Source organism: Paralichthys olivaceus, chromosome 20, assembly GCF_024713975.1.
Source record: "Paralichthys olivaceus isolate ysfri-2021 chromosome 20, ASM2471397v2, whole genome shotgun sequence".
In the NCBI taxonomy this organism is placed as follows: domain Eukaryota; kingdom Metazoa; phylum Chordata; class Actinopteri; order Pleuronectiformes; family Paralichthyidae; genus Paralichthys; species Paralichthys olivaceus.
In genome coordinates this window covers 5,670,455-5,684,323 of record NC_091112.1, presented here as the reverse complement: position 1 = coordinate 5,684,323, position 13,869 = coordinate 5,670,455, and the positions used below count along the sequence as shown (strand labels likewise).

The 13,869-nt window shown below is 42.8% G+C and overlaps 1 protein-coding gene across 1 annotated transcript in view; it reads left to right on the top strand.

Moving 5' to 3' along the window:
• Positions 1-13,869, top strand: part of rbms3 (RNA binding motif, single stranded interacting protein) — a 239,469-nt gene that overhangs the window by 44,380 nt on the left and 181,220 nt on the right. The window contains exon 3 of the mRNA XM_069516825.1: positions 5,625-5,840. Coding sequence (XP_069372926.1) covers positions 5,625-5,840 — 216 coding nt within the window. The remainder of the gene's footprint in view (positions 1-5,624; positions 5,841-13,869) is intronic.

Sequence of the window (13,869 nt, the reverse complement as noted above, 5' to 3'; positions counted from 1 at the left end):
GTTTATGTCCCCTCGCCACTGAGGGGGTGGATGCCTCTTCTTCTTGTTAGTCCAAGCGTAGTGGGAGATCAGCAGATGGTAGTGGGAAAGGGAGCACCGAATACTTTGGTGGTTCAGGACACTTAGACAAAGTCTGATAACACCCCCCCACCCCCGTGTTTTTCTGTTTATTTGTCATCGATGTCGAGATGCAACTTTGGGGCTTCACATTTGCTCTGCAGCAGCGGTCCCCAGGCTCACGGTTCATCAGACCATAAACATGTGTCAGAGCAGGGAAAATATTTGGAGAGAATGATAACAGACTCAAAAACTTTTTGAGGTTTACTTACAACTCCAGGTGTTGAAGGGTCATATTATTGTTTGGCGAAGATTCTCATAGGTCAAAGACGCGCTCAGTAAATGTATTCTCTTTATGTTTCCCCGTGTGGCCCGTCTGCACATCCACTTCGAATACTTTGCCCTTCTTTTAACACCTCAAAAACACTGTCTACTTTGAGCTGGAACGGACTATTGTGCCATCTAATACCTTGAAATCAAAAACAGTGCATGACATAAGGTCGGATACATCGTGTTCATCTCCCGAGACTTCAGAGCCTCTGAACAGGTATGGTCACAGCAGTTTGTATTGGGACTAGACCCCACACTCTAAACTTAGCAACGCTGACCCAAAGAACAGTCCTGAACTGTGGGTATGAGTAGCTGTCAGCCAACCTGGGTATAATGTCACCCTCTGACCCAGTTGCCTTGGTTACCACCTACTCTGTGTCCCTGTAGACGCTCTCCTCTCAGATCGTCGAGGTGTTTTCTTTGAGCATTACAAGAAGAAGTGGAGAGAAAAAGAGAGAAGCAGTAACAGAATGTGTGGTGTTGTCTTTGCCCTGGTGCTAGTGAGCCTGGAGGCCCGGGGGGAACTCCTCACTCGTACCCCCCCTCTCTTTTCAGATGAGAGCAGCCTGAAACCTGTCAGACTCGTCACGTGCCAAAATCCAGACATGCTCTGTGACAGCGTTGCCTTGGTTATGCTTGATCTTGGTCCGTGAGCGTTGAAGAGAGGATGAGGGTGGGTGAGCAGGGGTGCCATCTGGGATTGTAGGTGGAACTGCCGGTGACCCCTAGAGACTGTCACACCTATGTTTGCTGCATTTTGCCAGGAGTGACAGTCGAACCCTGCGTGCTTGGCAGTCGAAAGGTGACTTGTGTGAGCGGATGAGGATTGGCAAAGAGGAGCGACTGGTACAGAGGAGGCCATTTCATGCAACACAGCTTCCAGGAAGTCAGTCATCAGAGATGCCAAAGGAAAGCTGCATCTCTTTCATAGCCGGCCAAACAGAGCAACCAGGCGTGGAGGACCCTCTAGAAGACAATATCCCCTAACTAATGCCATCTGGGATGACTTTCCTGGTCCACGTGTTAAAGCCTCTCTCCCTTAAACCATTAATTTCAACCGTCATTTCAAAAAGGCATTGGCACTTGGGTATTCGCTCGTTGTGTTGCCACGTTTTAGGGACCTCATTTTTGTTCATCTAATGGGTTTTTCAGTGAGATTCAGTTTTGCAACACTGCACAGGAGGTTTTTGGTTATTCTGCCTGTGTGTTGTATGAAACGGGGATATTACTGGCAGCACTCCAGTCTCTTTGGGGAAAAGGGGGGATGAGCAAAGTTGAAGGACAGTTCGGCCAACAGGAAAGCAGGACCTATTGATTTGGATCGATGTTGTGGGAAATCACCATTTGTGCCCTAGCAGTACCCATGTATCCAGCTACAGCTGTGGGGCTCGATGCCTTGAAAACAATCAGATAATAACACAGCAGGAGCACCAAGTTATTAAATGCATAGAGAAAAGAGCAAAAATAAATAAATCAGAGACATGGGACTATTAGTCATGATGCTTAGTCGTACACCTTGAGAGTAAGGTTACATCTTAGATAAAATTAGATAACTTGTCAGGGAAAAAATAACAAACTGTTGCCTTAGGGTGTTTGATTCATCCTCCAAGAAAGTCAATATACCTAGAGGAAACCATAAAACTGTAGAATTTCACAGAGAGCAATAAAAAAGTGTATTCCTGCTTGAAAAAATTCTGTAATACAAAAGCAATCTGATGTCTCGGCAATAGACCACAGTTTGCTTCCTCAACATCTTACACCGGAGCTTGTTTTTGTTCTATTGTGTTATAGATTTCATGGTGGAAATATTTCCTGGAAAGCAAGTAAGTGTTAAGTGTGACCATATTATTCCTCAGAGGGAACCTCATGGGGAGGTTTTTCTTCTTTGCAGCTCAGAAAACATTGGACCAGTTTAACTCTGTTCACTCCCTCCCAACATGAACCACACACCTTCATTGTTACCAAAACCAGGTTAGATTAAAAGAGAGTTTTTATGAAATTCATTTTCACTTCAATTTACTGTCATGGCAAATATGCATTTGTTATATAAATTAAAACAGATTTTACCTGTGGACTAGAAAATCAACCTTTTGCACGTAGTGATTTGAGCTGAGCTCGACGGGACTCATGGTTTGATTCCCTCTAGTGCAGCACATCATAGAAAGCAACCGCTTCCATATGAGGAGCTGGACGCACAAGAGTTCTGTTATTCACCGGCGGCAATCCCCTGACAGCCTCCCCCCCTCAACCATGTCACCAGGGTAGAGAGGGGGAAGGAAATCCCTTAACTGGAGAAGAATGGACTCAGGAGAGGTGCTATATGCTTTGGTTCATCTCAGGGTATTAATGGAACCACAACCTTCACTTTTTCATAACTGAAAGTGAAGCATTATTCCATTTCAACATGCATGTGTGTTGTAATAAATGGTGCTGATAATGCCCTGGCTTGCTGTAGAGCTCTTGGAAAGCAAAATTACTATCCTGTATAAAGAAAATAACCCCCAGCCCTGTGTTATGATCATAGGTGAACATGCTGGAGGAGATATCAATGTATGAAGCAGCGCAATGCTGCTGTTTTTAAAGGTCTCAGAATACATTAAAAGATTCTTAATGGTTGCTTCTGAAGCAATCACACCACAAATATATGTTAATTTTAGTTTTAAAGCTATAATATGTAGCAATTCTATATCAAAATGTTTAAATAACAATTTGACCGATGTTAGATATTTTCTTGACTCTTTTTCCAACAATGTTCAAACACGGAAAAACAGCAAAGTTAAATCAAGACACTGTGATGTTTCCTTTTGGTCGCCTTATCTGTTTGCCTGTATGTAAAACATTCCCCCTCGGAGGAGGTAGAGCCTTGTGTAACCAGATCCGATTGGCCCTCATATAAAATGAAGAAATATGGGCAGACTGCAGCTCTCTGACGAGCCGCTGAAAGTCTGTGACATGGATCTCAGTCTGGGGACCAATCATGCATTCCAGTCGAGGAATTCCAAGACCCTCGGATCTCAGCCTCATGCTGGAACATGTTATATAAGGAGCGAATATCTTGTCATTCATGCAGCAGACAATCTCGCCTGAAAATGTTATCCCATCTACCTTGCATGCATGAAAGATGATTAAATTGTAATGGGGGCTTAAACACAACACCTTTGCACAGATGCATCACTTCCAAATACCTCATCATTGTCCTCATTTATAAGACCAGTGGAGGTTGCTGCATGGCTTGGAGCTGCACTTAACTCCATGAACCGGTGAATACTTGTGTTTAAGCAGCGGCTGCGGTCCTGCAGCTTAATGTACCGTTCTTCGGCCCGTTCATTCCCTTCTGGCTTTTACATCGCCTGTATAATAGTTCAGGCTGTTTGTGAAGCACTTGCATCACTGAGGCATAGCTGTAAATGCCCATGTGTTTTTAGTACAATGTACCCTGCCCACACATAGTTCTCAGATTTGACCCAATGACTAAGTCTTTCAGTTAAAGCCTGAGAGAAAATAACAACTCGTTGAGTTTCACAAGAGCAGAAGAAAATGCAGCATTGCTTACTTTTTACAGTCTTGCTAAAGTTTCAGATTTTTATATTGTTCAAACTCTGGTGATTCAAAATCAGTTTTTCACATATTTGTCTCATTTTCCCCAGATCCCATGGTTTTATTACACCAGTGGGCCTCTTTCATGCTCCTCTATGGACTCTACACTGTACTGTATAAATGAGCTTATCCTACTTTGGGGGAAACTGCCTCCTTCTGTTTTATATTAACACAAACTCTAAACCGGTCGTTATATATTGTATATATTCGGCTGAACTTTGTCTTACTTTCACCCCCCTCTGGTTCTTTCGCGATGAAGACTACAAAACTGGCTCGCCCTCTGGCAGCTGTGAGTCTGTACCGCTGCTATCGCTCTGCTTCAGTTTCCCCTGTGTGGGATGACCTCTGACCTCAGTGAAAGTTCTACAGGGGCTACAGGGGACTGTTAATGCTCACAGGTGATGCACAGCTGTGCTTCATTCATGGTGTTTGTCTTTGCTGCGCGCACCATTCACACACGTAAATGTAATCATTGCAAAGTGCTCTTAATGTTGCGTCATAGTTTTTTTATGAGAGAAAGAAAACTTAACCTGAAGGATCTTTAGGGAGCTGCATAAATAAATGATTAAACTCTCATTTTCAGAAGAAATAATCAATTGGGTTGGAAACTATTCCTTCTATTACACCAAATTTTTCAGGTATACGCAGGGAGAACCCATTAAACCCGTCACCATTAGAGGAGTTTGCTCTTCCATTTTTAGCTGCTGTCTTGCCAGTCTATCATTTTGCATGATACAAAGAAAAATGTCTGTTGTGCGTTGCTCCTGAGATGTAAAAAACAAAATGTACACAAGCGTTCTTGTCTTTTCACATTTCGTTAAGGTCCATTACTGACCTAATCCTTTTTTACTAGCAGTCAAAAACTAGTGTCCACTGATCAAACCAGTTACTTTCAATCTCAGCTCTGTCCACAAACCTTTTGCTGAGGGTGCACCACAGGCTTTAACCTTTTTTTTGCTATTGTAAAAATAACATTAAGCCAATGCAGGTTTAAACAAACTCTAAATGTCATTGCTGAGCAGTGTTAGCTAATACTACAGTATTTACCCTCAGCCTTGTTAAAGTGCCACAGATTGGCATGTGTGCCCCGTGCGTGCTCTACTTTCTCTGTACTCCAGTGGCTATGACGGCCCAGGTTACCCATCTGCGAGCGCCGTAAGCCGGCCTGTCAGCAGATTCAGCCCTGCGCTTCCTCGACCCCGTTGATACCCAATATATAATGCCACACCAGGACGCCCATTGCCAGCCTGTAATCCGAGCATCTTATCAAACCAATCAGCACACCAGCGAGAACACATTTCAACCGTGACAGAAGGGGGTTTTCACAACATCTGGTGTTCTGGGAGAGAAAGAGTGGGGAGAAAGTGTGAGCTCAGTCTTGATGCTGGTATGGAGATTTTGGATCAACACCACATCCTGCTTTCTCTTTCGATACAGGTCAGTGAGCGGGCAGTCAGTTGTCAGTGCCTGCTCGCTGCAGCAGAGGCTGCTCACAGTTATGCTAATGATATTCTTGTTGGTAACATTTGTCACTGCGCTCGCTCACAGTCTTCTTCTCTGTCTCTCCCACATGCTAACCTCTTTCGTCCCCCTGTTTCCCAACCTCTTGTCCCCTCTATCCACTCCTGTCCCTCCTTTAGCCCAGTGCAGCGGTGAGAGGTTACCACAGCAGTAAGGCAGCAACCATGAATTCAAACCTCGCCTCCAGCTGGACCACTGGTAGCAGTGCTGGTCAAGGGGCCTGGAGTGGCCCCTCCTTCAACCATGCGAGTCTGCAGCAATACCTATCCCACCAACAACAGCCGCACCACCACCATCAGTCCACAAGCTACGCCTACTGCTCGGCCCACACAGCTGTGAGTAAAACACATTTCCTCTCTCTCCATGACGTTTCACTCTCGTCTAGCTTTTGTGTTGCTCTCATCTCCAAGAATTCTCTCCCCGTCTGGCTTATTATTTCTAATCATTCACTTTCTGGTGTCCGTTAATGGCTGTTACTACCAGGGAAGCTTTTATACACTCAGCAGATTCTCTTTTTTCATCTCCTTCTCCTCCCCCTTTCTATTGCTTCCCTTTAATCTTCCCCTCTTTCCCACACTCTTCTCCTTCAAGCCCTCATTGTGTATATCACTTCCTCTCGCTATCTTTTCCTTTCACGCTCCCTCTCCCTCTCCCCTCTGCAACTTAATTTGTTTTCTTTCATCCATCCTCTGCATCGACAGCGCAATGAGAGACTAATTGAGGTAGAGACACTTTTGGACAGCTTCCCTTGTCATTATCCCTGGAATTAATTGCTGTTCTGCAATCCATTTGATTTGACTTTATTGGTGCGATCTGGTTTTCTAATGTAACATTCGGGGTGTGACTAGAAATCAGACACGATAATTTCATTATCGTTGTGTTGCTGTCACAGTCGCGAAGCAGGAAACTAAGATTTGGAAGGTTTTTATTTCTCAGCATTTCTTCCTGTTGTTAATGTGTTTGCAAGGCTTATTATTCATTACAAATCTCTAATCTTACATATGCAGCACATGCATTTCCAGCGGCCTCTTTGCCGACATGTTTGAAATTCCCTTGAAGTACTTTCATGCAACAAGTGAACACATGGGATTGGATTTAGAAGTGATGAACGTCAATGTGGGCTCATCCTGCAGGTCACACACGGCATTAATGTTGTTCTTAAAACGGAAATGATCTTTCTGTGTTCAAGCTGTTGTGTGTGTGCGTCATTTTGTTACAGCATTGTAGTCAGAATCAGTTTTTTCAGTTGTTTCACACTGTTGCTTCCATCACTAACAAACACCATCATTACCACTGTCATTTCCCGTTCAACCACCGCCAGCTGAAGAAATGAGGAGCAGAGCTGTTTTAAACTGTGTTGTAAAAAACAAATAAACAGGAAGCAAAAACAGAACATTCCACAAGACAGACATAAACACTGTGGCTGTGGTTCTCGTTGTGGTCGGGCTCATGTGTCTGTCTCGCAAACTTTCATCCACAGCCACACACGGGACGCAGGAGTTTCTGGAACAGTCGACCTAAGCTTGACTGTTTTTTGTTTCTAATGTTGGACTCCCATGGTCCTTTGTTTTCTGAGTGGTAAAGAAATATCAAAATATTCTGAGTCTAAAAATACATATTCTGATCAGACATACTGCAGCTGCGTAAAAAGATAATTTAATCTCAATCTCTTTTACAAATTCAACACACTTTGAAAACTGTTAAGTTTTAAATATATATAGATTATGCTCATGCATTTAAGTACTTTGGCTAATTTCCTTCAAGTAGCAAAGTCTCCAAGCCATTGCACTCGCATCTCTTCTTACCGTGAAGTGCAACATTTTATGTGCAGTACCTCAAAAGCTACTACATCACTTGATGTGCACCATTCTCAATTTCCACTGGGTTCTTAGGTGTATCCAGTGCTACTGAGTTTAGCTGGAGGCAAGAGTCTGGGAAAAGTACCAGATCGACAGACACTCTATGACCCCTTCATCTTTGTCCTTAATAAGGGAGCATGGAGATTCCCAAATGGCTCCTTGAGGGATATCGGTAAAGACAAGACACTCTGCTGGAAACTATGGAAAAACCTCTGGAACCACTTTGTCAAGGCAAATATACGTGCACAAGCCTGGAGGAAACAAGCCAGTGTCAATACTGCTCTGTTTACGTTTCTTCTTCTTTTCCATTTTTTGACGTTGGTGTTGTGTTTTTCTCAGCGGTGACACCTAACGTGTAGGAGAAGACTACACCAAGTCAGGAAAAGAAAGCATCGTGTTGATGTCACAGTTGGCGCACGCATTGACCAATCTGTCAAGCATGAAGGCAGCTTCAACGTTTACCGAGGGAGGAAGTTATTATCATCCCTCCCCACATCCTGCTGAGCTGAGAACCGCAAATCAATGACTAACATATTCTACATTCACATATAGTAATAACCATTGATGTATGATTAATGTTTTTGGATTAGATGCAAGTTGAACAGATTTTCATTTGTTAAATGAAATGAAAACAGTGACCGATCTTATTTTAGCAGCCTGTGATGTAACTTTGCAGTTTAATGAACAAATATACAGTGAATGAATTTGATGGGCTGACGTGTACTGTATCACTGTGACTGTGAAAGATGAGACATTCCAGGAAAGTCGTACACACAAAGCCAGCAGACAAAACTTTCTTAGTCGAAAAAAATGTCCTTGAATGGATTTGAAACAGACGACACACTCAGGAAACAATGACAAATTCACAACAGACACTTCCTCTCTGTTGTTCTGTGTGTGTGTTTTCTCTTTGTGGGATGTTGATGCACCAGACTTCTCACAGTACCCGGGCCAGCTAGCCTTGGTTGCAGGTCGCTGCAGGATTATCAAACGCTTACCCTAATCTTGACCCTCTACAATCAAAGCGTAGCAGACTCGGCTGGCTTTAACTGGCCCGTTTTCAAGAGACAGCAGGGACGGTTGTTTTCTTTTCAGCGTTTTTCATTTCGTCCCTGCAGAAAGCAATTTCTCCCCCACTATCATGTCTTCTTCCCAGGCTGTTACGAGTCAACACCTTGGCCTTAAGGAGGATTCACAGTGCCTAGAAATGGCTAATCCAGTTGCACTCAGTAAACAACGGCGTCGTACTACCCTGCGTATTTTTTTTACTGCTTTTCATATACAGCTCATACTGTATAGAAATTCCCACACTTGACAAAGAAACCAAGCAACCCCCCTCTGTCTTGTAGCCTCTTTCTCACAAACACCCTTTTCTTTTCTTCCCTAAATGCAAGTGTAATTTCAGGCATATTAGAAACATAAATGCCCACAGAAAGGGAAGAAAAACACAACTGATAGCTCAGCATGTGTCTGTCCTCTCGGCAGAAAGAGGTGAGTAAATAAAGAAAAAAAGAAATGCGACCGAGGATCCAGCAGAGATCAAGAAGCTTTGCCTCCAGTGGGTTTGTAATTACAATGGAAGCAGATCCATTTCCACTCTTTAATATGGTGGGATGAAGATCCCTCGGGGAGGAAGGTGGTGCGACAGAACAGCAGTGGATAAAGTCGTGTAGAAGTCAAGAAATTTGACTTTAAAAAGAGTCAGCCATGTTATTCCCTGTGAATATGCAATGCTAACTGCTACAAAATGCTACATAATACTACAAAATTGCTTTACTACATTTCTTCAGGAGTTGTAGATCGTTAGCTTGACTTGCTTGTGTTTCTTCTCAAAAGCTTGTATGAACTTTTGACCGCCCGTTCACTAACTTCTGACTAATCATGGTGAATTTTCACAAGCTAATAAAAAACATTGGAGTGGGCTTTCACTCTTTTATGTGAGGACATGGACATCCCAGAGAAACTTTCAATTCAATCTGGAAGTGTTATTGAAAGCAAACGCTGGTTTTTACCTCATTAGACTTGCCAAGCACAACCCAGCCAATCATTCAGTCAATACAAACCTGCAAGCAGGGATTCCCAGTACATGTCCAGATTCACAAGGTCTGAAAACTCACAGAGGCACAAGGGGGCTTTGCTAGTCTGAGAAAATAAGTGATAAGTAAGGTGATAATCGCAGAAAGAGGAATAGATAAAAAAAAGCCAACCAGTCAGATAGCGAAAGAGAAAAAATGTGCATTTATTACTATGAAGTAACAGAGTGCAAATTGCTTGTCTCCTCTCCAATAACTAATAGTATTACATATAATTAGCAGTTAATTAAAGATATCAATGGGAAAATATTTGAAATGTTCCCATACGCCCCCCCCCCCCCCCAATATCGAGAGAGTATTGGACAATATGGAATACTGATCCAATACCAGTGCATTTTTAAAAACAACTATAACATATTTTAACAATTATATGATACTATGATTGTGCTCTGACCTCCTGGTTGTGTGATAATTAGCCTCGTAGGACCTCTTTTAGCTTTGCTGGCTAACACACCGCTCTAAAAACAGCCCTTGCCAGTGTACAACACAACTGCAATGAAGAAGAAGTGACATCTGAGTAAAGAAAATTGCAGTATTATCTTGGTTGAAACTTATTTACTCAAAACACGTAGTATCTGACAAATAGAGATTTGCATATTTGCAGATGCCAGACAGAATTTTCCCTGAGTATCTGAAGCATCATTATGTGGAGGTGTCACATCGCTTTATTCTACCAGCTGACCTCCGTATCTGTCTCTCTTTGTGAGGCCTAGGCTCTGGCACAACTCTTGGTGTTGTGATTCGCTTAATTAGCCATAACTCACAAACACCCATTCACACAGGCTGACAGATGACACAGTCAGTTAGCTGAGCGGCCCGCCTGCTGGCAACAAGTGAGGGCTCGTCCGCCGGCTGATGACCTGGACGAGACAACTGAATTGAAGCAGGTGATCGATGAATTGTCCAAGAAAAGCAAAAAGATCAGACCGATGAGTGAAGACGATAGGATGGAAGGAAAGCAGGGAATGAAGGGAGGGCAAGGACGCTATGGTTAAAAGGGATTTGTCTGTAACTCGGAACAGGTACAAGTGACATTTTTTGATGAATTCTTGTATGAAATATCGAAGAGAATATTCAAAATGAATTCCTCACAGCAGAAGGGGCAGCTGCTGATGTGTACTGTACATGTGTGGCTGGAGGAGCTTTATGATGAAGTACATTAGCTCAAATTTTAAATTGTGAGTCTCTTTCATCAGTCCTTGATTGAAGAGCACTGCTCATTCCCCAAATACTGCAATGATTCATCTTTGCCACGAGCTAGAACGAGCTTTGTCTCAGTAATTAATTTAGCTCTCGGGACAGCAGTTGGAATGAGTCGAGTCTTCAAGGCCTAATTAAAAGAAGATTGTCAAACATATTCTAGGTCACACGGCTCAGAATCTCCAACCATTTATGAGGGATTTCAGGCGCAGCCACCTCGTCCTTCATGGACCATTTTGCCGGGTGATGGAGTACAGGTCACAGAGTGTAAAACAAATGGCTTTATTTGCTTTGTTGATCTCTTCAGGCACCACTTGAAAATCGCGACACTTGATGTTTTGTTTATCATTGGTTGCATGAGTCAATAACTCAATCCACTTATGGCCTTGTGCCTCTTTGTCTCTGTCTCGAGGTGGTTTCGTTTGAAATTGCTAAGATATCTCGTGATTTGTCTTGTAGCCACAAAATTAATATTCAACAATCTGCAGAGGGAGAGAGTAACTTTACGTGAATACATTGGGTTTATTAAAGCTCTCCCACAAAATAACACACAGATGGAAAAACAGATTTTGGCGCCACGTTCATCCGAACATATCACTTGTGGTGTTTATTTTGGTGAGCCAGTCAGCCGACAGATTGACAGGCAGAGAGTGTCTATCTTATCCGGACTCAAAATGAGAATCAATGACTTTAGTTACAGGCACAGAATGATTTTAACGGTACACACACACACACACGCACACACACACACACACAGGATCTGAACAATTAAGCGCGAGCTGTCGGGCTTAGTGCCTGGGTCCATTGTAAGCGCTCTAAACCTGTTAGACTGTGACAGACCATTAAAAGGCTGCCAAGGCTTCCCTAATTTGCTCTAAGAGTGCACATTGAGGCAGAGTGAATGAGGGCTGAGTTTCTGTGTACGAACATACATCCACTTCCTGTGACACTCGGTCGCTCACTCCCACACCCCGGTGACCATCCTGCTCTGGAACATTCACACACACACACACACACACACACACTCATATTTTTGAAGTTGTCAATAAGGGCTGGGCGGGAACCTTAATTACACACACACAACCGCACACAACCCTGAGGTCCCGGTCGTGCGTGTCACCGTCAACTCAAATGCTTAAATACATTTCTCATAAACTCCAGAGCAAATCAAGCAAACACAAAGTAAACGTGTCCTAATCACTTCTGATAAGTCCACGTTTTAAAAATATGGAGTTTAGCTTTTCAATACTATTGCAGCTGACCGCTTTCTGACCAACAAACGTAGTCATGACGAGGAGGCACAACATTTGTAGGGAAACGTTTTGTATTTGACACTTTTGATTGAATGCTTCTTGGGCGGATGTTTCACCTAGCAGGCATTTCCTGTCGTGACCAGAGCTTGGCGTTCTCCACCATTAGGAATTAAAGGCCTCGGCCACAGAATCCTCAGTGCCAGACCACAGGAATATCCAGAATCTGACTAAGCTTCCAAGCCTCTGCATGTTTCATTTCCTATTTCACAAGAGCGGGCGGTCCATGCAGATTCCTGGCTGTGGTTTGCCTCCAGGCTTCCTTTAGCGGCGGTTCGTGGTTGATATGAGATGTTGGACACAATGGGAGATGTTAGAGGGTGGATTAGGAAGGGTGCTGGCAGATCTTAGTGGGATTTAAATGGGTGTCTTCTCTTGTTGGGATTATGTGGACCGTCATATTTAGGTGTCATCGCGGGCTTAGTGGTGTTTCTTGGCCATGTTTAATGGCAAATTCGGAGCATCTCATCTGTGAAATCGCTCTTCAGCGAATCAGTTTGCACCTGTTACTTTCTGTTCAGGTGATTAGTCAATGACGGGGTGAACAGGCGAACATAAATCACATATCCTGAGCCGTGGATGTGACCTTAATTCCTAATGTTTGGCTCTGATCATATCTTGGTTCTTGACTAGCACACACACATTGATAGCTGTGCACAGATGGGTTTTCATATACGGATGCCTGGGGCTGTAGCATTGGCTTTAAAAACAGCCATAACATCTGTAAAGCATTATGGCTGATTATACTTGTTCCTCAGCGCAATCATGCAGTATGGGCATGAGCGACGGCTGAACATGAACTGTATGGGAAAGGAGGAGATGTTGAGGCATTGACGATTCTAATAAAGCTGTGAGGCCCATTCCTACATACACTCAGGATCGCGCCCTAACACAATGATTTCACACAGTCGTATTTTATTATTTGAATGCTTGGGATGACTCCACATTTACTTCCTCAGCCCAAAAGTCCAGTCTCAAACATTCTCTCTGAAAATGTTGAACACAACTACTTTTCAGGGAACATTACATTCCCATTTTGTTCTTATTTCATTCACACAAAGCAGATGAATCTCGTGAGTGAATCACACTCGCCTAATCTTGTTTAGAAGGCTTTGAAATGTTAATTTGAATATCAGGTTTTGATGCAAGTTCCAGAGAATGAAAGAGGAAATGCTTCTTTGGAGGCTGTACTTAGTTGCAGCCCACACTTAAATTCACTGTTTAAGAAAAAGCACAATACTTTAAACTGATGTCAGCATCTTTGCAGACCACTTAGCTTGCAATGCACTTCAGAGACTGTTTCTAAGTGGTTGTGCCTATTAAAATTCTTATCTAGTATGGGAAAAATAAAGCAAACTTATTCTTTGAACTTTTCTGAGAAATACTATCTATTTTAGCCCCTGTCAAATTAATAATTCCTGGTATTTTATTACGCCGTATCAGACCGTGAAAGTTCATCTCTGTTATTACAGTTGTCTGGCCTGTGGGCACGACTTCTCCTGACTTGACATGAGGCGATGGTGCGACCACACCTCTGACTTATTGATTTATTTAATTCAATTGCTTTTTCCAGGAAAATAAATGTATGTGTGCAACAGGTTATTACTGTATTCATATGCAGCGTTTGTCATGTGAGGCTGAGTTAGACAATCCATACAAAAACATTTTTTTATTTCTATGAATAAAAATTATTCTGTGTAAAGTTAGAAAAACAATGAATAAATAAATAAAGACAAGCTGTTATATTATGATAAAATATACCTGACCAGAAATCCCAGACAATACAATAATACATTCAATGCAGTCCGATGACTTTGTAATAAACCCTCCCTTTATCAATCTTGTTATTTTCACTTCATTTCAGACGATGCAGTGGGTTCTGTTGTGTGTTAGGTTGTATTC